General features: G+C 41.1%; 1 protein-coding gene across 8 annotated transcripts in view; it reads left to right on the top strand.

Annotated features, from left to right (window-relative positions):
* sbf1 (SET binding factor 1) overlaps window positions 1-25,514 on the top strand; it is an 86,501-nt gene that overhangs the window by 10,195 nt on the left and 50,792 nt on the right. For 4 of the 8 annotated variants that reach the window (XM_078164992.1, XM_033614745.2, XM_033614741.2 and 1 more), the window contains exons 2-6: window positions 18,991-19,076; window positions 21,599-21,736; window positions 22,916-23,044; window positions 23,302-23,412; window positions 25,339-25,416. In XM_078164992.1, coding sequence (XP_078021118.1) covers window positions 18,991-19,076; window positions 21,599-21,736; window positions 22,916-23,044; window positions 23,302-23,412; window positions 25,339-25,416 — 542 coding nt within the window. The remainder of the gene's footprint in view (window positions 1-18,990; window positions 19,077-21,598; window positions 21,737-22,915; window positions 23,045-23,301; window positions 23,413-25,338; window positions 25,417-25,514) is intronic. The other 4 variants (XM_078164993.1, XM_033614746.2, XM_033614744.2 and 1 more) reach the window with 3 other exon arrangements.

The raw sequence follows: 25,514 nt of genomic DNA, 5'->3' as shown, positions 1-25,514 counted from the left end.
AGGGCATGAGTGTCATGTCTACAAAACTGCAGTGCACCATTGGTGTTGTCTCAAAGGGAACATAAGACTCAAGTGTTGTCTCTTGAAAATCTTTATTTATAAAGCCCAATATCACACATCCCTCTGTCCTTGGACCCTCACAGCAGATAGGAAACTCCCCCCAAAAACCCCTTTAACGGTGCTGTGTAAGACATTGTGCAGACCCATTGTTTGGACGGTATAAGTGAAGGAAGCCAGTGTTGCCAATAATTTCAGCAACCACAGATAGCACACACATTGTGCTTTTAGGGGTTAATTATGTGTTTCGCATTTTGCTTTAGTGTTGAGGAGAAATTAGGAGAAATATTTAAGCATTCATTTTTGGGATTCAAATAAGTAAGGTAAAGACAGTCAGCTACAGAACCTAGCTGTCTGCCCCTGTTGTTTTATAGTCTCTTGGTCTGGTTCCTGTTTGGTTATGAGACATCATGCACCGCCTGTTTTTTGGCTATTGGTTGCCCAAGTAACCAGATGTAATTTCCGGGCCATGTGTGTGGGTGCTGTGGTAGGAGAAAGAGTTTTGGGGTTAATTTGCAACTGAATACAATCTGGCACTAAAATAGTAGAAGTGATAAGGGAGGAAAGAAGATTGTTTGGTTGGAATGATTATAGAGGGATATAATGTATGGCTGCTGAGTAAAGACAAAGGCTGAAGATAAGTTGTGATTGAGTGCATTAGCCCACAGCTATCGTGTTTCCTGTTGCAGTATTCTGGGGTAGCTCACGGAAGTCTTGTTTGCATCTTGTTCTTGAGGAGCTGCTTGCATTAAGACCATATTTCCTGTATGTCATTGTTTCTGTGGTGAATTCCCGGGTTTATGAAGACAACTGATATCCTCCCGCAAACTGTTACTGTCCTCCTCTGAATCCTCCCCTGCTCTTGCCTTTACAAACGTTTACAAATGCGGGCTGTATGTTATAATTACAGAGCATGATTGAATAATGTCTTCTCAACATCTTGAAGCTGTTTGTCCACAGTTAATTATCTTGTTTACCAAATTTACCATTTAACAAACACATTTTTCTCGAGTCCCTCACCACGCTGGCAGCCTCCTTATCCCCCTGTCCACTTTAAGCTCCCTTAGAGCCACAAGACTGAACTTCATCTGTGACAGCATCATGTCAGCATGCAGGCCATGTGCCTTCCTTATCATGTGACTGTCATCCACTGATGAGTCCTAAATTCTGTCCCTGATTTATGTCACTCTTGTCTTGTCACACCAGCCTCAGTGTTATTTTTTGACCACAGGACACTCTTTGCGTACTGGCAGACATGCCTGCCTTATATAAGATGACCTGCAACATTTCCCTGACCTCTTCTTGACCTTTTTCATGACTTCTTAGATTTTTCTCTGAGCAACACTGATTTTAATAACTAAGAGATGTGACACCTTCATTGCTGTCCACCAAAATATGACAAAGCCTGGCAGAAGTTGTTACGTCTTGGCAAATTACACATATAATCATTGCACTAGTTGACCCCAGTGATTCATAAAATATCTTACTGCTGTATTCTAAAATGTAGTTTATGCAGCCTGTATGTAAATATAAAGAGATGACCTTATCTCACTGTTAAATCCATTCTGCTCAGAATGTTGAGGCTCATAATGCAGTGGAGCAGTGAGCTGCTAGGATTCCCCCTCACACTAAGTTGTTGTTGTTAACTTTACGAGATGATAACATTTGAATATTTTGCAGTAGGTGATTGCTGATCAAATCAATGCACATCAGTGGCTCTCAGTGTCACAAGTGGCCACACTGCTATACACAAAACCATAGTGTCAAAGCCCAATCACTGTTCACACTAGCAAGTGGAACAGCAAAATTAATCTGCACAAAACAGGCTGTGCTAGGGGCTTGTTGGCATGGGGACTACTCACAGGGCTAGTTGGTATGCAGAGCTTACTGCTAACACGCTATGGAAATGGGAACATGCTAGTGCTAGTCAGCCACAGTAGTTCCCTGAGATTCTTTTTATTTTCTCTTTACTGTTCAGTCTGCCTCCACCTGACATATTTTTCACAGGGTTTTACATCATTTTATACAGTCAAATGTTACTTGAGAGGTGAAAACGCTTCCCGGCTTACAGGTTGCTATCAATTAGCACCACGACTTAACTTTGTCCTATGACATATTTGAACTAAAAATATTGTCTAATGTCAGGAACACACTACATGAGAATCAAGCCAGTTTTGGGTCTGATTCCCCCCAGCTGACAAAGGTCAGCAGAGCCCCGATTTTTTGTTTGTTGATGGTTCTTAAGATCATCTCGCCAAATTTTCCTTTGGTATTAGGTACGTTTTTACATCCTCTGCTTTGCTCAGTCCATCCTGGCTGCGTCGATTTCAAACCCAGATGTTAAACACGTTCAATATTCAGGATGTTGTGGGGGGGGGGGGGGGGGGGGGCAGTCCTGCAGGTGTCTGAGAGTTTTAATGCAGTGTCAAATGGGATTCAGCTTAGAAGTTACTCACCTCCAGCTTGTGCTGTAACATGTATAGCCCATGTTCATGCTGCTTCCATGACTTCAACTATATATTAAAATATTTTTCTTAGTGAATTTTCTGTAAAAAGTGGTACAAAAACAACAAGTTCTTCCTGCTCATTTGTTAACTCTAAAGTCACATTTGATTGCAAGAGATTTGTGAGATTTCCAGTTTTGAGAGTCGGGACTTGTTAGTGAATGGAATCTATTACTGTGTGGTGTGCTGTTTTGGCCAAATCTTTTCTCTTCACACACTATAGGAACAGAACTGTTTATCATTACATGTTGTTATGTGTGGGGTCTCTTGAATTTTCAACATCTGTTTTGAAAAGTCTTAAACTGTGGGAGAGTCTTAAAGTTCTGTGTTAGCAACAGTTGCTGCAGACACTGGCTTAGGCATTGTAGTTAAATTCACATCATCATTATTATTATTATTATATTGCCACAATCTTGTCAGAATTATTCCATCTTTCATCTCACTTCATCTGACTTGGCGAGTGAAATCAAATATTGAAATGTGCGTTGTGCCTGCAATTTAAAAACATTTTCAACTGGTGTGCTGATCTGTCTTTTAGGAGCAGAATGTGAATGGCTGAAGTTTTATCCTGGATGCACTTTGGTCTAAAACACTGCCCAGAGTGACTGGAAAGTAGATGGCCAGTGTTTTGTGAGCATTGGCAGATTTCCCTACTCTACTGAGTCAGTTTGGTGGCTCAAACTGAAGCAGAGCACACATGCAGACAGCCACCTGTGGCTGCTGAAGCGAAATGAGAAGTGAGAGAAATAAAACTTATGTTATTAATCATCAGACTGTGACAACCATCTGAAGCAGCCTTCCACCTAAAGCTGAAAGAAGTGTAGTCACTCTAGCTGCTGTGTCCCTCTCTGAGGCCTTTTCCCCTCCTGGAAAGCCTGCGTTTTTGTTTTGGGGGTTCGGGCGGTGGAGAGCATTAGATTTGCAGCAAGGATGTGAGTTTGCTGAAGAGCTTTTGCACAAAGAAAACGTCCCACATTGTCTCCAGGGCGACGGCACTTGCCAGATAGAGCAGAGTTTTTTTTTTCACCCTCTATTTGGTTCCTAAATGGCAGCTTTACTCAGTTGGTTTTCAACATGGACTGGCTCATTTATTTATGCAGGATTATCATCTTCGCCGTCATCTGACACCAAATTTAGACAGCTCTAAATGTCAAGTCTTACTTATTAATGTGCTGATCCGCATGTTGCCTCCGACCCCATAAGGGGCCTCATTCTGGAGGTGTAGTGCTGCTTTTAATCAGAGAGTGACTCACACTTCTTCATATTACTCAACAAGACTGTCCTGCATTTGTGTGTATCAGAAAGTGCATAAATGAGTGCCTGTGTATTTATGTGTAAACGATGTGTGTGTAATAGCACACTGGGTGGACACTAGCTATGTCAGAGGGTGCGGTATGCAGAGTGGATATACTGATGTCATAGTTTTTTATGTTTTCACCCCAAGACTTCATCTCTGAATGTGGAGATGTTATCTTAACACAGTGCAGATAGTGTTCTTCTAAAAAGTATTGCAATGATGGCAGCTCACCACATGTACACTCTGGTACCACGTAACTCGCAATGTACGGTATTTATGTTGCAGCAAACTGTGCATGAGATTGAACAATGATACATGGTAATTAAGTTATATTTCATGTTAGCATATTAATGGCAGTATTATGAAGCACATTGTTGTTGCAGTATTACTTACAAAAGTATTCACAATAAAATGGGTCACAGAGCTTTTGAATAAACTGAAGTAGGAAGCGTGTAATGCCAACAACACAGCGCATCAATAAAACATTGTGTCATTAGTAATAAGTCAGCTTCCTCTCTCAAAACCGTGTGCAGGAGGGAGCTTGCTTTAGACCAAATTTCCTCGTTTTGTACTTTGTTGCAAATCTGCACACACAGACACATTAAAAGACACAAGGCTCAGAGCTCTTTTGTCCCGACGGCTGCAGTCGCCGTGGAAACCGCCTGATGTCGTGTCACTGTGGTTTGGAAGCCTGCAAACGAGAAGCTGTGGTCTGGTTCAGCATCAAGAGCATGACACACACACACACACACACACACACACACACACACACACACTGATCTACACAGTCATTTCAACTCTGACTGCCATCATTCAGTGATCACATGATCCAGGCGGTCGCTTTCCATCCTGTGTCACAGAGTATCACTGCTTGTAGTCATCTGTGTAAGGAGTCATCGCCAGCTCTGACACACATGCACACACAGACACACGCAGACACGCAACCACTATGTGTGACCCACATTTTCTTCCCTGTTCTCTCCTTTCATCCTCAGGCCTGCCTCTATCTCTCTCTCGAAGTGTTTTTTTTTTTTTTTTTTTGGTAACCATTATCTTGTACAGGTTATCTTAGCATGTGTATTATGTCTAAAAAGCAGACTGCTTCAGGTTCAGACTTTGAACCACCTGGTTGATCTGTAGCTCTGTTTGGGTTGATAATGGCTGGCATGAGGCTCTGATAGTATCTGGTATTGTTCTGCAGATAGATAGATTTAAATAAAACATCACATTTTTTTGCTCATCTTTAATAATTATTACAGTTTACAGCAGCCCAACATCTGAATATGAAGCTTTTTTGCTTTTAACATATTGTTTCTTGTTTTGCTAAATTGATGCGTCAGCAGTTAGAGCCATTTTACTAGCTTGCAAAATCCTTTTTCAAAGCTAATTAATCACAGACTCCACTTTTTTCTCTGGTAACTGCAAGAGATGTTAATTTTGCTTTTGACAGCCAGACACTCATTAGGCGATAACTAACTGGTGAATTTTTAAAGGAAAAAAAGTGCAAAATGACATTTCAAAGCTCTGTCCATGGAGAGGTGATGAAAGTTTTAGGTTTTGTGATGTAATATCTTGCCTTTTATTTTATTTTTGCTGGCTTTACTGACAGAGAGCTGGCTAGCCGCATAAACATGCAGAATAGTAGTACCCACTGCCCACCCTCTGGTCTCCACTGGTTAGCTAATGTTAGCCTTTGGCCGCTCTGCGCACTACACCATCTGGTTGGGGTGGAAGACGGCTAGCAACATTACTCAGTAGTGATTACTGCTGCTAACGGCTGCAGAAAGGTGTTGGCCACCCTCTGGTCTCCTTCCAGGTAGCCTAGGTGAGTGAGCGCCCTTATTGACTGTGCTAGCACCACTAGCCATGTTGACACTGCTAATGGTGCTAACAAAGCTAACAGTTAGCAATGTTAAACGGGGGCAACATGAGGTGAAACCAGAGGATGGGCATGATGTTTTCACAGCAACACTGTTGGGTCGAGACGGTGTTACTAGTGGTAATCGTTGAATGAGTGGCATTGCTAGTTAGCTTCCACCATACCCAGTTGGTGTGCAGTGCACCAAACAGAAAAGTTGCAAAATTTACTTATACACTGTCTCATGTAACTGGTCAAAAATATTCTCCGCATTTCACTTATATTCCTGTATCAGGAGAACTATTGTGTATATTGTTTATTTAATGCTTCTTTTACAAACATGTTGTCTTTGCATAAACAGTAAGTTTTAGTAGTATCAACTGCTTCTCTCTGTAAAGTTGCTAAACCTAGGCTAACTGTATGCTATCAAACGCAGCCTCATTGTTGAAAGACTGACATCAGGCTCTATGTACTGTATTTAGCATAAATTAAAAAGTGAAAAGATCCCTTTTCACTGACCTAACAAATGGACTTTCCAGATTCAAACCACTTTGAATGCCCACAATCAACTTCTAGACCATTTTAAAATAGCCAGGCTGAACTATTGTGTATGAAACAAAATGACTATGGTTGGCAAAGCAGGAAGCACGGAGGCCTGATTTGGCTGTTACTGGCTGCTTAGAGAGAGTTCAGTGGTGGCCCAAAAGCCTGTTCACAGTCCGCACATTGATTGGGTCCCTTTGGTTGCTCAGCACTGTAAGAACTGAATGCTCTGATTGTGACTTGCTGATTGTGTTGCTCACGCTGTGAACACACAGCTGCTGTCACACTCCTTCCACAGAACAGTACAGTGCAGAAGCCTTACAGCAGGGGTGACTTTTTTAGGCTGTAGTTTGTTTAGTTTGTAGTTCTGTCAGGCAGCGTGACTTGTGGTCACTGTTCTTTGTTAATGCTGTTTTTAGATATTTGTTATGCTTTTATCCTTGTCGGAAATGAGATGTTATTATGTGTGTGGTGTCTATTGTGTTTGTATAAGCTTTTATAAGAAGGAAACAGACAGGCATGTCAATCTACGCAGTTCTGTCAGAAAGGACAGTCAGTAGGACTTAATTTTTGTGGTTGCAGCAAGACATGGATAGATAGGCTGTCCAGGAAGAATAAACACAGGTGATGGACTGATGGAAACCTCTATGTAGAGTCCATGGTCATATTCTTTGTCTGAGATTCGAGGATATGCTGAAGGAGGAAATTACCTAAATCCGAAAGAGAGGAGGCAAAAACCATCTGGTGCCACAATGATACTGTCCAAAAACTAGGACTGTGGTGTATAAGATACAACAGCATAGTTCAAGAGATAATGATCATGCTTCAAAATGAAACTGATAGCCCTTCAGTCAGTTATCTGTTGCTGTTTAGAAAACAGGTCCAGCTGCTGGTCCAATGTCACATACCTGCAAGGCCACTCCACTGGTTAACATTCCTCTCACACTGTGGACTGATAGTGAACCTTTGTCTTACATCAGCAGCACAGTTATGTCTGCAGACTGCCCACTACTGCCTAAACTGCAGCACTCTTTGCTGAGCTCTAACTTTTTTCACCTGCTGCTTGAACACGCCCAGAATGGACGTTTGCCAGTTCTGTGTGTGCCTTCAACCTGGGCTGTGTGATTGTGGTTAAAGGGAAATTACTTTAATTGTGATTTAATTTCTGCAGTTCTGGCTTTGAATATCAACATCATAATTATGTTCTACCGAAAAGGGAGGTCTAAGTGAAATGAAGTGTTTGAAGATGATTTTTATGTGACCTCTTTAGCTTGTACTACAAGTGCTTAATTAGATATGAGGTACTCGGTTTGCTGAATAAAACATGAGTCAAAAAGTCACACAGCTAGTTGGAACTAAAAGCACAATCATTTAGTATGATACATCTGTGCATCTCTGCTGTATGTGGCGACTCCTTTGTACACTGCCTGCTGGAGCTTTGCCAAGTCTGGAGCCATTCAGCTGGATCTTACCGGAAAACAGTGGGTGTGACATGGAGAGGACCCATATCAAGAGAGATCTTAGACTGATTCTGCTGCTGTCATTGTGGTTCAGGTGTGGTTACTTTCAGGCCTGACTCACTGTCAAATTGAATGTCCCTTGCTTTGAAACACCTGACCTCTTTGGAGTGATTAAGATGGTGAATAAAATGGCAGAAAAATAAAAACATGCATTGCAATTTTTCATGAGGTTTCATGAGGCCCGGGGTACCGGGCTCACTGCTACGAGCCATCCGGTCCTTGTATGACCAAAGTAAGAGCTGTGTCTGCATACTTGGCGTAAAGTCAAACATGTTCTCGGTGGGTGTTGGCCTCCACCAGGGTTGTCCCTTGTCACCGATCCTGTTTGTGATATTCATGGACAGGATTTCGTGGCACAGCTGGGAGGAGGAAGGGGTCCGGTTTGGGGACCTCAGAATTGCATCTCTGTTTTTCGCAGATGATGTGGTTCTGTTGACTTCATCACACCATGACCTCCAGCATGGACTGGGGCAGTTTGCTGCCGAGTGTTAAGAGGTTTGGATGAGAGTCATCACCTCCAAACCTGTCGCCATGTTTCGGGCATCTGATTAGGATGCCTCCTGGGAGCCTCCTGCCAAAGGTGTTTCGAGCATGTCCCACTAGTAGGAGGCCCTGGGGCAGACCCAGGACATGCTGGAGGGATTACATATCTCACCTGGCCTGGAGAACACCTTGGGGTCCCCCAGGAGGAGCTGGAAAGCGTTGCTGGGGAGAGGTATATCTGGGGTGCTTTGCTTGGCTTGCTGTCCCCGGGACCCAGCCTCAGATAAATAGATGAAAATGGATATGTACTGCTTACCCTGAAACTTGCATACTGTACATATTGCCTTTCTCCAGTGGAAATTACAGTTTAAAATACTGCCAGTATTGCTGAAATTTTGCTAACACCTAATGTCAAACTGTTTACCAGAATTCAGTTCCTTTTTGCCGCTCTAAAACAGTAGCTGGCAGTGACTGCACAGAGCAACTTTCTATCTGGGCAGGTTTTTTAAATTGGCAAAAAAGAATTGATTTCCGGAAAACCGCCTTTTTATCCAGGTGTGAAACCTCTTTTAAGTCTATTAATGAATTATCACTGGATCAGTGCTTTGACTAGCATACTCGCCGATACCCGATCCAGCATTTTTGGCTCTATCGGATGCATTTCTAATACTGGTCCCAGTATCAGAACAGCTCTATGTATAACTACATCTTCTGGGTCCATCATGTGATGCCATTGGGCCCACAAAGAACCACAAAGTTTCCCCCTAGATTGGGAAAGAGACGTCACAACCCCTGCAAAAGGACTCATGTAACTATCGGGATTTGATATTGGTCCAATACCAATTTGAACATCTAGAAGAGTAGCACGATTACATTTTTTTAAATCTCCATACAACTAACTTGAACTGAGTTTACAACTTGTTGGCTGGCATTTCAGGAACAGTTAAGTTAGACCTATCAGAGTGTCGTGAGAGGTACAATAATAACCGACTTGTTACAAAACAAAATCAATTACCAATGTAACATTTTGTGTTATCACATTATCATTACATGATACAGTATCATTTTCTGATAACAGATATCTGAGTGATTTCCCATCATCCTCCACTTTGAATGGCTGCCCTGTGACCTTGATATCTAAGCATTGTGTTGACAAATTATGCAAATCTGAAGGTGCAGGTGGACATATTGCACAGTACCTCAGTGGAATGCAGCTTGTCCTTTCATATGGTGTTGCAGAATTGTCTACAAACAAGTACTATTTGTTTAAAGCAAACATTTTCATCACAGCTTTTTTTCCCATTTCATCATTAGTCATTCATTAGTTGTAGTTTCACTCAGTGCCACCTTTATCCGCCCATCTTGTATTGACATGGGTGTGCTTCTTATGTTCACACTCTATACCAGGTACAGAACTGTCACTTTATTTACAACATTCTAATTTAAGGTCATAATCTAGGAAGCCTGCAGCCTATTTTTATGAATAATTAGATTTTATAGAACATCAGAATCCTGCCTTTTTTGCACTGCATTTGAACAGAAAGAAAGAACTGACTTACCTTTGTTAGTCAACTTGAGCTTTTACTTTGCATAAATTAAGCAGAGAGACTGTCAAAGTAAAGGTTACATATGAAAGTTTCTGTCATCAGCTGGGAGGCCTTGGTCATTGCTCTGGGCTCCAAACCCCTGCAGGCTATCATACAGGCACCAATCTTCTGTGTTGTCACAGATACTTACCACAGTAATACGTCATTGCTTGTACAATACTTAAGCACTTTTCCCTTCTAAAACATAAGACAAAACTTAGCTCTTGCAGCAAAGTGTTGTCAGTTGTCAGTAGATCGCGCTGTGTTTGGTAGCACACTGCTCTGCCAACAAACTGCGGATCAATCCAGTGAAACGCAAAAGTATTTCTGCAGGAGCTGGAAAAAATTAGATTTAATAAGGGGTAGTTTGATCCAAGCAATCTGAACGGCCAAAGACACATGCCAGCCACAGTAATGAATCCCATAGAGCGTGACAGTCCTGAATGGTTGAACTCTTGTGGTAGATCTTGATTTTTATTCACTTTGTATTTGCGCCTCTAGCCAATGGACACGTGTAGGGTTGCAGCAGTATACCAGTTTCAAGGTATACTTTAGTCTAAATATTGATGGTTATACCATGTACATTTGGTTATCCATAGTACTGGAAAAAAAAGAAATACAACCAAACAGAATCTCACATATGCATGTGTGGATTATAAGATAGCGGGCCCCTGGACACAAATATGCAAAAGCCCCCACTACCTCTCCTACATAGGAGCAAGACACACAGACTTAATGGTGTTTTTGCGTCTCTGTAGTCTTTATGCATCTTTTTGTGGTTTTTATGTCTCTTTGAGGAAATTTTGTGTCACTCTGTGGTCATTTTGAGTCCTATTTTGGTTGGTACATGTTAATTTAGCATTTGACATTTTATAAGTGAAGGGCAGGGGGCCCCCTAAAACTTTGGGCCCCTGTGCCTGTGTCAGGTAGACCCATACAGTAATCTATCCATGTGCATATGGGCCTCTCCTTTCCTTCTTGACTACCTGTCAAACTTTTTATACATATTTCCATTTAAAAAAAATGGTTTCCAGTTTCAATTTTAATACAGTGTTTGTTCAACAATAACAACAACAACAATAAATAAGGGTAATTTTTACTGATAATAATAATAACAATAATAATGATAATTTTGTAATTCCATATATGCAACAGTGATATTTTCTGAAATGGTTATCGCAGTAAATCTCATACCTTTGCAACCCCAGACACATGCATATGTGTATAAACCTGCCTTGTATATGGATAGAAGACAGTTGCTTTTTTCTGTTTGCTTTTAATGTTTTCTAAATGCTATCAACCTGCCAGGGATTGTAGATGAAAATTATATTGTAAGGTTAAATCTTCTGGCACATTGACATAATAGACTCAAGTGCTCACCCTAGTTAATGTGCATTGTTCCCTCTTAAATAAGATAATAATAGAAAACTGAATAAACATAAATCCAGCCCTGGTTCTTAGTGGAAGTGATTTATGACAAATGACCAAGTCCAAACATTTCCTTGAAAATGCTCCAAGTCAGATGTAAAATGTTTGTGCTTGGTGATAGTGTAAATGCAGCTTTTGCATTTTGAGAAGATAATAGGAGACTTTATGTTAAACCTCATTTTGTTTCTGTAAGAGATGAAGAAATAAAACCACACACATAACTTACACTAATTTTAAGTGAGCAGCTGTTAAGCTGTGAGATGACCTCTTTGCTCGCAGTAACCTACTTAGTTTGACATGACAGTGTGCTGGATTGGTGCTGTGAACTTGGAGCTTTTGTCAGAAGTAATAGCGTTTAATAATAAGATATCGGTACAGCTTGTTCTTAAGATAGCGTCTTTATTTTTAAATACTTAAATACATTTTCACTTTCACCTCATAACGGTGTTGGCACCCATTCTGACATTGCAACACGTAACGTTAATAGCCAATAACGTTCAAATAGATTAAAAGCTTGTATCATGCAGACATGGCTATACCTCAAACAAACTAATTAGGTGACCCTTTCTTTGCTCTATTCAAAACTGCTGTGAACTTGGAGCTTTTGTCACAAGTAATGGAGTTTCATAATAAGATATCTGTACAGCTTGTTCTTAAGATAGCGTAGTTGTTTTTAAATATTCAATTAGATTTGTATCTCCTGCTGCACAAATCTATCACAAAACCCAATTATCTAAACTTTTAGCCAACTTTTAGATATGAGAGATTATGCAAGCTAGTGCTTCATTGAAATCAGTTGTATCAGTTTGAGCTTTTGTTAGATCTGTACAAACACTCACCTCTTCAAAGGGTTACTGTTTAATGCAAATATTTGCATCATGGTTTAATAGTCTTTTTCCATTGGGTGTCCATCGTTAAAGTTTGCATCACACTGGCAGTAGTGAAGTTGTTCAGTCCTGGTGCAAGAAGGTGATATGGAGGCATTACTGCAGCTCCCTGTTGCCAGGGCTGACAGGCTCATAGCTTGCTGTTTGTTCTTGGCCTTACACTCTTGGTCTTACACTATCTACTAGGGATAGACCGATATGGATTTTTTAGGGCCGATGCCGATACCGATTTTTTTCCATCACCCTTAGCCGATGACCGATTATGGACTGCCGATTTTCTTGAGCCGATATTTGGGGCCGATACTGCTTTTGCTCCCTCAATTTACGTCAAAAAAATGACACAATGATAACAAATATTACAGGTCTCAAGTTTAAAATAAGAAACATTTATTGAACAGTAAAAAATACTAAAACAAGATGGAAAGTTGAGGTAGAACAGGTAGAATATTATTATTATTATTATTATACATTCAAATAAAAAAAAGAGTTAAGTGCTCTTAAATCTTCCAGTAATGTCTTTATAAAATAAACAAATATTTAAGCTGAAGCATAAATAAAACAACAACTACTGTACACAGTAGGATTCACTGCATGTGCGCTGCAGGGTCTTCCGGCAACACAGAGCTGCCCTTGGATGCCTGTCTGTAAATCATGCCAGGGAAAAATAAATCCGCGAACCCACGCGCGTATTGGCCGATGCTGATACAAGTAAAAAAACTCAAATATCGGCCCGATATATCGGCCGGCCGATGTATCGGTCTATCCTTTCTATCTACATGCTGCAGTGTTACAACTGTAGAGGTTCCTTTTGCTTTTTGTTGCCTGATTGATTAGCCCAGAAAGGCCAAGAGGTTACAGGCTTGTAAATTTATTTCAGTTTTATGAGCCAGTTCAGGGCAGGCAGTGTGTTTTGAAATTGCTTTTAGGAGTATTCTCTGACTGCTGTCTGCACTGTAGACAAACACTGCTACTTCCAGTGTGCACTGCTAATAGTGACCCATGTTGGGTCACTGACTGTGTGAGGCTTGTAGATACAGACATGGCTCAAGATCCTCAAAACAAGAAATTAGTTATATAGCGCTACTTTACGTATAATTGAGCAGTTGCAGGTGAAGTTGTATTGATGTGGTGGTGAACAAGGCTGGGGAAATGTTGAAATATCAAGTGTGGTTGACCAGATTGCCCAAAGAGCAGATTTATGCCAAATGAAATAACTCTTTTGGTTGCAAACTTGCCTCTTTGCCTGAATGTACATGACAAATCTGATATAGTTTGGTCAGAGATACTACAAATGTAAGCATAAAGCCTTTGCTAGCCAACAACACAATGCACTTTGATGGATTTTGCTTGTAAACTTTGTCTGATACTGAGCTTTCATTGGCCACCAAATTTGACAATTTTTAATTTTTTTATCAGCTATATGAATCTGTTGTGCTAATTGTAAAGAAAAAAGAGTCCTGACAGAGAGTCATATATAATCTGCAATATTGTGTAAAAAGTAAGAACAAGACAAGGTCAAAACCTAGAATGTGGCTGGACTATTTATGAAAAGTCAGATGGCTTTTAATTTGAAATGAGGACCTTTAATTTGAAACAGGAAGGTCTGACATATATTCAGTCAGGGACTTTAGCCATGACCCTCAGTACAGAGCTGGCCTTGTTGTTGTTGTCAAGCTCAGAAATTCATGTAAATAAATGCAAAAATACAGAACAGCTCCCTTAGATGGTCACACAGCAGAAGGGACCTGCTTTCTGTGGAGCTGTAACCACTGATCATTTAACACAACCCTCCCCTCTTCAGCTCTGGTCCATGGTGTATGTCCCCGCATGACAGGTGGAGGTTGTACAGCCATTGGCCACTATCGGTGCCAAGTTTCACCAATAACAATAGTTTGGGAAACATCCTAATAGTGCAGATCACCAAGAGGAGAATTTTGTTATTGTGGCAGCACCTGTTCTCTTCATTGTAACATGTAATGTAATTTCAAGCAGTGTCTTATTTCCACTTTCTCCTCATAACAGTGATGGGACCCATTCTGACGATGCAACTCTGTCAGCGCCTTTTTATTTTGAAAGAGCAATGGCCGATGGGGAAACTCCAACACTCAGCTTATCACTCACTCTGATCAGTGGTGTAACTTCATCGCTCGCCCACTCACTCACCCACTCACTCACTCACTCACTGACAGGCTGAGTGACTTACTGACTTTCGTGTTTAGAGGCTCACCTCTGTGGTCCAGCCAAAGCTAGCCTGTAAAATCACAACTTTGGTGACTTTCTCCATTTAAGTTAGTTATCAGTTCATTAATGGTACCTGGTAATTGGCGAGCAAACCCATTGTGGTATTGAGTCAGTATTTTGAATACTATCAGTGCTTTTAAAGAGGAACCAGCAGCAACCATTGTTGGTAAGCATTAATTGCACAAGTAGTGCTATTTGTCATTGTATTGATAATTTCCAGCCCAAAGAAAAAAGCTTGTTTTGCTGATAGGACTATCCCTGACTACAACCGCTGCTCATAACTCTGTGACTTACTCAGAGGACCTTAGGTAGCACAAAGAACACAGCAGAAAGGAGCCACTCTTCGGCAGGTCAGAATAAAACAGACTCGGACTCCAGCTGAAGTGAATCTTTTAACATTCACTAAAACAGCAGCTTTGCATCGTCATAAAAGGATAGGTTGGGATTTGAACGACATAAAGTAGAAATGAAAACAGCTTTGTCTTTTTCTGTAATTTTCTTTTGTGTAACCAAAACAGTTTGAAAGTTATGCAGTAATTGAAATGTGTAATGGTTAAAATTAGTTTTCAGTGTGGCACAGTCACTGTTTCACTCTGTAGCTTCTCATTCTCTGAGTAATTGCTAGTTTTTGTAGTCAATTGAAAGCCTTTAAGTCTTGTTTACATTCCATAGATTCTTTTTGTATACATACACAGATTCTTGACATCACTGGATTAGAATGAAAATTAGCCTCTTGTGATGAGGAGACACTTTTTGTGTCCGTCATACCTCTCCATAAACCAGCGCAGTGCAACGAGGGAACTGGATTGAGTTATTGTTGAGGGTTTTAGGGAGGAAGCAGTAGAGCAAGAAACAAACCATGAAAGAGTGAGTGACTGTGTGTGTGTGTGTGTGTGTGTGTGTGTGTGTGTGTGTGTGTGTGTCTGTGGTCGTAAGGCCTGCGTGTCACTCCCAGCAGACTCATTTTCTGGCTCATTCATACACTCCTCCCTCAGCTGCAGGATGTCCTGCTTTAACTGGCTGAATAATCCCCACCCTGCCTGACTATTGGCTGATAGTGTATCTGCACCAACCTCGCTCTGCACTGTCACACTCATAGTGTGTGTTCCCGACACACCTACAGCTTGTCATCCATGGTCAACATATGATTACAGAACATAACATAAGGCCGTACCAGGCAACACATACACTGCTTTTTTATTTTCTTAGGAGGTAGTTGAGGGTTTGCTAAGTCACATGTTCTTAAGTGTTATAACAAAGTCCACCACTCCCTTTTTACAAGCAGACTGTGATTTGCTTTCATTTCTTATTATGTAGCAGTCTATGAAACGCATTGTTGCAGCTCTGTTGTTTGAAGTGGTCTAAATGTATTTATTTTTTTTATGTCGACTTTGAGTAAAATTAAACATGCTCTTGCAGTGCATGTGGCACCAAGGATGAATGAAAATCTTTGAGAATATACACTGTGCAACCAAAAACACACTCAGTTGTAGTGATGTGTGTAGTTTCACACACTGCATCCGAAGTCACATACTATGCACTACATACCCCATATGTGTACTATTGTTCAACATAATTTTGTGCAAATAAACAGTAGTATGTATCTCTCCGGACACACTGGGCTCTAATAACCACATCACTTCCTCAGAGCCTCCTTGTTTGAGATGTGTAACCATGGTAACCCATGCCAACCTCAGCTCTAAAAATAATTTTAAAATATATTGAATCAATCAATCATTTATTTGTCACATGGAATTGTACAAGGTACAACTCAGGTGAAATGTGATCCCATTGGCTCCTTTAACTTGTGCACTGAGATTTAGTCCTTTTTCGTGTCCTTCCATTGTTAGCTGCTGCTTTATATTTGTCCATGCTTCCTAGTGGTTCTGGTAATCCATGGTCTCTGGTCGTGGAACAATTTAGCGATTTCCTCTGCTGTCAGATCGGCATGTAGAAAAAGACTGGTCTAATGGTGCCATCCAGGATTTAGCCAAGTTTAGGTGAATTAAAGGATATTACAGTTACTGATATTCCGTTGGAAACTGATGTGGCAAAGAGGTCAACCGGTTTATTTTCCAATGCCTGTACAATGACTAGCGGGATGCTAGTTCAGCTGGTGCCCACATTCTTCATTTTTTCTCAATGTTAACTGAATTTTACAATTAAAAAACCTCAAACAGGCTAACTAGCAGAAGTCAGCAGGAGAGTTTACAGACTGTTAAGTTGATTTCCTCTTCCTGATGAGTGACTCGCAGCCACACACCACCACCGTCCAAAGCCAACCACAAAAAGCACCACTTGCAAAATAGACATAAGAGCATAAATTTAGCACAAGTTTAACGAAGCTGACAGAGAGGTGACTGGAAAAATCTGCACCTATGTCATTAGTCTATCAAAGTGAAATCTTACACTTACTTAGCGTTATTGATGTTACAGAGCTGTTAGTCGCTGTTGGTCAGTTAAGAACATTGTCCTCTACCCCATATCATGTGGGATGCAATTCACACACTATTGGTTTCATACTAAGCTTTTGGACATACATTTAAAAAATCTGGCATACTGTTGTAGCGTACTAAATAGCATGTTGGTATGGAATTTTGGACGCTGCCACAGTCTTTATGATGTGAGGCTGAAGGTCCATCTTGAATCCAAACAAGGATGTTGTTTGTCTCTGAGTTCATGAGTTCATGAGATGTCCAATTAATAGACACCTTCTTATCTGTAATAAATTTTGACCACTAGTGTTTACTTCAGGAAAATAACAAAGAAGCTACAGACCTGACTGTGCTTTTCATGGCATTCCCTCTCCTGGTTCAGTGCTTTTTGTCGATGCCAAAGCACTTAAGAGCAGGTTGCGGCTCAGAGATCAGGGCCAGTCATCTCAAAACAAAAATGAAACAAACCCTTATGTCTTTGATGATTTGATTCCAGAGCACCAATCCCACAAGCGTCCACACATAACCCTAATTCGCAAGGGAGAGGAGATGGCTTGAGCATTTCCGTGTGTGTTTTGGGAGCTGGCCTACTTTCTGTTTGTGTATTGTCTCTGTGTCCATGCTTCTGTTTAAGTTCCCTTGGTAAAGGGTGACAACCTCTGTTGTTTTCTCAAACTGTCCAGGTTTGCCCTAAATGCTGGTGAAAACCTCTCCTTTATTTAGCATGGTATAATATTTTGTTTTGTGCCATTTTCTGATAGATTTACATCCTTTGTATTGGGCAGCTAAGTGTATTCTCCATGCGGATGAATGCTGCTATTAAGCAGCTTGCAGGGCTTCAGATGGAGCCAAGCTGAAAGACCGGCCTGTGGTGGTTACATAAGTTGGCCTTTGTCATGTCATTGTGCCACTGTGATGAGCCAGGCCCTGGCCAACAGTGGAAATGGCCTCATTAACCAGCAGTAAATAAGCATTTTAACACATCACGCTGCTGTTAAACAGGCTGATATGGACTCATTTAAAAGAGCAGCCTGACAATATACATAAATGAAAACAGCTGTCATAGAATATAATCTTAATTTATTTGTTGCCTCCAACATAGTGCACACCAGCACTACAAACACCATACTACAATGAAGTGAGGCACCAAGTTAGTCATTTTCATAGTTGTAGCTGGTGCTCAAAATAAGTGGCCTACTGTAGTGTAGCATGAAGAAAGGAAGCAAGAGAGAACAGCAATCCTATCTTTGTCAAAAGGTCCATTCAGATTCAAAGCTGGCATAGTTCTTTGAATAATATGTAGTTAATGTATAGCAATAGAATAAGCACTTAAGCTTTTTACTGACAAACAACAGCTTGGTCCAGTGACTGCATGCAGCTAATCTGAAGTCCTGCCTTCACTGCACACACCTGTCAGAGGTGTATTCTTCCTCTTTTTGATGAAGGCTGGTTGTTTTCCCCCTGCAGTCAGTCTTTGACCAATCTCTTTGGCAGGCTGCGTCCTTTTTACGGTTTTGTGTGCAACATTCAGAGCATTAATTCAGCAGCACCCCACTATTTGTTATGTGAAGATATAGTGGAGTCATGGTGTCCTGCGCAGAGAATGAAGTCCCACTCTCTCTTTCTGTGTTTTAATCTTAACTTCTCTGTGGTTTGTTGTGGAAAGCTAGTCTGGCTGTGCGTAATGCATGCATGTATCCCACTGGCTAACTCATCGCAGCCACTTTGCACTGCACTCATACGGCGGTTACCACAATATGTGGGCAGCGGCATCGCAGAAGCATAGCACCCTCCCTCTGGCTCCTCCCCGGTTAACACCATTAGCTCTGTCATCACTGTTGCCATTTTTTAGCACTGTTTATGGAGTTAGTATCTTTAGCCACTAGCTGCTGGCTCACCCACCTGATAACTGTGTCCAGAGAACTCGTATGCCCAGATTTTGGCATAGAGCCTCTTTAGCACAAATTGATAATTTACATGCCAACATACAAATGATGAAGCACAAAAATAAGAAAACAAATCAGCATGTTGTTTTGGCTTTAAAAAAAAACTACACCACAAAGGAGCTTATTTAGGAAACAAAAAGATAGCAAACAATGCAAATAACATGGTCTGACCTCTGTATCTGTCTCTGTCTGTGTTACTCTGCAGTGGAGGGTGAAGGTCAAGGTCGCATTCTCCAGCGATTTCCTGAGAAAGACTGGGAGGACAGCCCGTTCCCACAAGGCATAGAGCTGGTAAGTCAACACTTGTAGACATGCTCCAGTGTAGCTCAGTGAGTAAAGCAAGGCACTTATCCTTGTCAGGGTGAAGGGGTTCACTTCCCTGGACAGTGCAATTTGTAAAGCAAAACACTAAATTCCACTATTACAGGCCTGATTGTATAGCAGGGATACATACATTTATTACTCTGAACTGGGTTAGATGAATTTTTGTGTTGTTAAGTGTAAGAACAGGGAGGTCAAACTCATTTTAGTTCATGGGCCACATTAACCCCGATTTGACCTTAAATGGGCCGGACCAGTACAACCATTGCATAATAGCCTATAAATAACAACACCCCCACATTTTACTGTAATGTTGTACATTTTGAAAACGGTCATCTCTTTACAAACAGATGATGACCAGCCTGAGATGTCTTAAGAAAAATTAGAGCAATTTCAGGAACAAGTCTTAGTTGTTCCACATTCAGTCAGTCACTTCTCATTGTCATTACATGAGCATTTCTACGTACATTTCCACTGCTGTGTGGTAATGCTGCATTCACCACACCAAACTAAAGTGGAAGCTGTTGGTGAAGCGGATTAAGTTATCTGCTGCCCTACAAACCATTTACAAGTCTAAAGTGTTGGTAGTAGCAATAGGGTTCCACCAATATTTTTCCCATTTTTCAGTATCTTATGACCACAATAAGTACTCATTGTTTTTTCAGAGAACTGTATTCTGCTCAGGATAGAAAGTAATTTACGTGAAGAAGGCCACGCACTAGCCGTTTCTACACAGAGATCACTCTATAGAGCCGCTATCAAGACCCTTCTTAATTCCACCTTTGCATTTTTACACAGAAACAAAGAATGGTGGCATCATGCTGCTCCACTGTGTATTTTCAGACAGCAAACCAGCATTGTGGAAGCAAAAGAGGTGTGATGGGTGTAACGTGTAACACAACAGCGTCGGCCTCTACTGTGACATATACATGTCGGCAGTGCTTTATAAACAATAACAATGGCATTAACATGGCAATAACAATCATTCACCGCCCTGTTATATAGCGGTTGATCTTGTCCTCTGGTCAAAGGTAAGGAGCTCCTGGACCTCATTGTTTTCCCAATTTGCAGAAATTTTTGTCTGTTCTTCTTTTTTGAGTTAGCTGCTAACTGATATCAGCTACTTGCATGCATAACATGTCGTCAAAATGTCACAACTGCTGCCCATGATTCTGTCCTGCCAGCTGTCCTGTTTTGACAGACATCATTTAGGCTCTACCTCTGATACCGGCTTAAAGGCGAGACAACTCTGTCCCCCCATTCCGAGATTGTACCTTGCATACACAACGGCGAGATGGCATAACGGCTTGAAATTCCCACCTTAAAAGGGCAATGTGAAAGCAGCAACTGGTTAACTTGCACCTGAAACCTCGCACCTCTAGCCTTCACAAATGCAGCAATATTAGGTGTGCAAATTCATCCAGTGGGCCAGATTGGGCCCTTATGCAGGCTGCTAATGGCCTCTGGGCCATAAGTTCGACACCTCTGTGTTAGCAGTTATAAATAAGTAAGTCTGTTAGAAGGTTTTTGGCAGACTAAGACTCAGCAGTCCTTAAGTCTTTTTATGTCTTTAATGAAACTACCTCTTGTGGTTTGTCTCAGGTAAATCCCCACCAGGCCCAGTGTTATTTATAGATACAAGAAAACACATTTGCACACCAACAAGTGAGAAAACATTTGAACTCGAGAACCATCATGGACCAATTTAGTCCTGATGGCACGATAAGAAAGTATTTCTGAATCTGTATGCAGGGAGAAAAAGTGAGATTGCTGCATTCCTAATACTAATGCAGATCAGTCAGACGTGTTGAATGTGCATGGTGTCACACATTAAAAAAGCCGGCTGGTTAAAAGCATATCTGCTCCGGAAATCAAACGTGAAACAAGCAACTAAAAATTGCTTCATAAATGGTTTTGGTGTGGATTGACTTAAGATTAAAGCATGTATGACATGTTTACACATACCAGGGGCAAGCCAACTTTACCTCAAGTCGGTGAGGTAACTTAATGAATAATGAGCGTAACATGAAGAATGCCATATCTTAACAAAGAAAACTGCTAATGTTGACTTTGTATTGTTTGCTCACCTCAGTCAACAGGGACAGTATTTATTGCTTCATTTATTTATTCTTATTGTACAAGTAAATATTTAAAAAAGACATACCATAACTTCTTTGAACCCACAACACTGTGATTAGAAATGAGAGCAGGATATAGTTTAATGTCTATTCAGATTGTTCAGTCAGAGCTTTGGTGATATCATCATATTATTTTAGTAGATAAAAAAAATTTGAGAACCTGTTTTGTTGTGTTAATGATGGCCTAGCCCTGGGTGAATCATCCTTAGGTGTAGTTAGGACGTGTCTTGATGCTGTCAGATATGTCACCCAGGTTGGTATGCACACTAATCTTTCTCTCTTTTTTTGCCCTTTCTTTCTGCCAATCCCCATCTGATTCCCCTCTGACCCCTGTGACCTCCTCTTGTTCGCCAGTTCTGTCAGCCTAGCGGTTGGCAGCTGGTTCCCGAGCGGCAACCTGCGTCCTTCTTTGTAGCTGTTTTGACTGACATCAACTCGGAGCGTCACTACTGTGCCTGCTTCACTTTCTGGGAGGGCCTGGACAACCCACAGGTGAGACAGGCCGAGTTGAATTAGTACAATCTGTACGACTCGTGTGTGTGTGTGTGTGTGTGTGTGGGGGGGGGGGGGGGGGGGGGGGGGTTAGTCGATCGGACTTAGGTAGGTGAGCACCTCTTATTGGAATAAATGAAACTCAGCATTTACTACCTCCATTTATACATTTTTTGATGTTTTCCACCTATGAACACTGTCTGTTGGCTTTGTTGCAACTCATATCCAGTAGGCACCCACTAGGGACTGAAGCTGGGTCTCCACTGTGGTTGAGTGTCTTTACTGCTGCTCCATTCACGCATACCTACATTGTGCCAATTGTAAATCCTGTTTGTAAACCAGGTTGGAGCAGTGGCTGGAATTTTCCCTTATGAAATGGGGCAGCCCTTCAAGACCCTAACATGTTGTTAGTATCATCATTGATGGCATTAATGTAAATAGAGACAACTATGACAGTAATGATATAATTACAATGGCATCTCATTTATCTGCTGAAGATAGAAATGCTTGCAATTCATTCACAACATAGGTTTCATGCTGTCAATCGATCCAACAAGTTATCAAATAAAAAAAGCACAGTGTTTCATTACCAGGCCACTAGCGGTCCTCTGTAGGCTAATGTTAGCAACCCGTGCTCCTACCATGCCAGTCTGCACTGAATTTAGGTGTGGTAACAAGTGCAGCAACTTTATTGTTGGACTTCAGTTAAATTTCTGGCATTATATGCCATCAAAAGTGGGAATGCAACATGGAAATATGTCCAGTTGAAGGGCTGCCATGCACAAATCAGTAATAACAATGTACTGTAGCGAGCTTGTTAGCCACTGAGACATCAGCATACTACAAGCTATTTTATTTGTGTTATTTTTGCTCTTAAGAGGAATAATTAATGAAGAAAATACATTGGTGGGTTTCTTTTGTTTGTGCAGCCGTCTTGCTTATGATTTTTCTTAACATTCGGTTTGGAGTGTGTCTCTGAAAAACTTTGGTTTGGAAGGCCATGTAGCCCTAACACTACACCCTACTCCTCTACCTCAACAAGGATTGGTCACCCTACCCCTAGATGTGAATGCACATAGCTGAGGGGGAAGGGCTAAGTGGTAGGGGCAAGGGGTGTGTTGGGATTGAGCCTCAATCTCAGCCTGATGTGACTGCAGTTACATTTTTTCCTCTGTTCAGCTGCAGAAGACTGAGGCCAGTGAGGCGGATGAGGTGGATGAGGAGCTCACCGTTGTCCAACCAGCTCAGGTCTTTGCCCCCAAGAGCCTGGTGCTGGTGTCCCGACTGGACTATACCGAAGTGTTTAGGGTACGACACACATAACAGCCCTACTCTGTAGTACTGTAGCATTTGTGCATGTTTTGTAGAGAATGTGACCAGCCTTTCTTTGAGTTTATGTGCATTGACCAACATGTAGTGTTATCACATCGCATAAACTTTATTTTCCATCACGAGTATGTATTGTGTTATCACAGTAGATGGGCTGTCTGACCGTGGGAGATGATTTTGTTGACCCTTGACCTCTGTGTGTCCCCCCCCCCCCCCCCCCCCCCTTGATTGAACAGAACTGTCTAGGTCTGATCTACACCGTCCATGTAGATGGCCTGTCTGTCCCCTTGGAAACGGTGATTGGAAATCTTCTCACTTGTGTCATCCCCATTGCTGGAGGCTCCCAGGTAACTGCTCACTGTTCATCTCCTTCTTACACAGACAGCTGTACAAACTACAGGGCACTACAAAGGCAAAAGGCAGAGTTGTGATTTGATGTCATATAAAACAGCTGACCGAGGACGAAGACAACACCACTCTTCAGCTTCATTTCTTATGCTGTTTCAACTCTTTGGCTTTTCTGGGTGGTACACACTCCTTATGTTACCCCATGCCTTGCTCAGCAGTGCAGCTTTTTCAGGCAGTAAGCAACGTAGAGAAGTAGAGCTTGGTGTAACCTGCTAGTATAGTGCCGTGTTCAGCATGAACAGCTGGCATCGTTATGCACCCGTGTCAGCTTGGTACAAGTATTAGCTGTGGATGGAGCGGTCTGGATCCTGTATTTCATCATGTGTATGTGTATGTGTTTAAAGAGACTATGATGTGCACATGCAGAAGTTCTTGTAATGTTCAAGCACATTTCTTTGTGCATGCTTAATGAAATAATCTATGGATTGCTATCTACAAAGAGTCATGTGTCGTAAAAAGACACTAATGTTCTTCGTAGAGCTGGTTTTACGGCAGATCTCTGTCCCTGAGGGCTGGTGTATATACAGTTCAGTCAGCTGTCCTGTAAACACACTTTAGTTTAGATGTTTCAGCGTTATTTTCATTGTTATGGGTAGACCTGTCACGATAATTACGTTATCAGCTTATACGATACATGTACATGACTTAAATAGTTTTGTTGACCTCGATATTGCCCGTTTGTTTACATACATATTCGTTTACATAACAATGTCACGAATATGATACCAGAGAGTCTGAAGAAAAATAAAACAACACTTCAGTGATGACACAGCGTAGCTTATGGTAGCCTGTAGCTGCACTCTGGAGTGGAGTTGGCACAGTCCTATTAGTTGTAAGCATGTCAACTCTGGGCATTGAGCCAAAAACTCTGTTGTTTGTAGTTTTTCTACATTATGGAGGAAACTGCGATGTTACCAGATCTTCGCTAGGATTGTCTATTAGTCTAAATTTTGTATTAAGTCTCAAATTGAGAAATTTTGGGCTAATTACTTTAAAAAAACAAACAAAAAAAAACCCAACTTTTTTTAAATTCCAGTCTGAATATCCTTAAGAATTAAAAGTCATTGCTCTTTGAAAGGATGCACTTGCATTATTATGTTGTTAGATTATCATTGTTCCAGTTGCATAAAATGGTCTCAAAATGACAGTAATATTGTTTGCAATTATTTTGGGGACAATATACTGTCCAACAAAAGTAGTTATCGTGACAGGCCTACTCATGGGTTTACTGGGAGACATTTATTTTAGCCTCCTTTGTGAATGATCATCACATTTTGCAAGCAGTGTTAGCAGACCACAATATTTCCATTCATAACCCGATAAACAAAACAAACAAAAGATACCAACTCAGTACTTGCAATGAAACTTTTTTTTTTTTTTTTTGATACCTTTGTATACTTGCAGGATATATGAAATAATTCGGCCAATGAGCAACAGTATTTTTCTTTTATGCTTCAGTTTTAGGACAGGAAACATGAATAACATGAACATGCACCAGCAGCATTGTGTGTTATTTGAGAGCATGTTTGGGCTACTTTTTTTTAACAACATTGTTTTGTTTGTCTCTTTTCTTTTTACCATTCTTTTCTCATTTTTAAAATATATTTTGATATTTTGTAAGAATCATGTTTTTTTAATCTCACTTTCAGAAAATAGTGACTTCTTTCTGTATTTTTAATCAGTTTTTGTGCAAGTAAACTAACCATTCCTACCTCACTTCATGCCCATGGTGCACATACAGTAGGAAGTGTCTATTTTCTCTAAATACACATCGGTTGAACCCTCCCACTGTGGTTTCCAGATGTTGTAACCCATGTGTGTCATTTGTGTGCACCCTACTGTACACTGGTTCCTCTGTGTTACAGATAGATGAGTCCCCAGTTTGTAGTTTAGACAAGGTTCCTCAGGCCCTGGCCTGTGACTGGCTGCTGGCCTGTCTCCAGGTAACTTTCCCGTCCTACAAGCTTCACCAATCAACAACCGGCTCAATGTTATTGATTCTGTTCATCAAACAGACCCGACTTTGTTTTCTTTTCTTTAA

This window comes from Epinephelus lanceolatus, chromosome 23 (assembly GCF_041903045.1).
Source record: "Epinephelus lanceolatus isolate andai-2023 chromosome 23, ASM4190304v1, whole genome shotgun sequence".
Lineage (NCBI taxonomy): Eukaryota > Metazoa > Chordata > Actinopteri > Perciformes > Serranidae > Epinephelus > Epinephelus lanceolatus.
The sequence above is the reverse complement of the archived record's forward strand: the minus strand, read 5'-3'. Positions and strand labels throughout refer to the sequence as shown.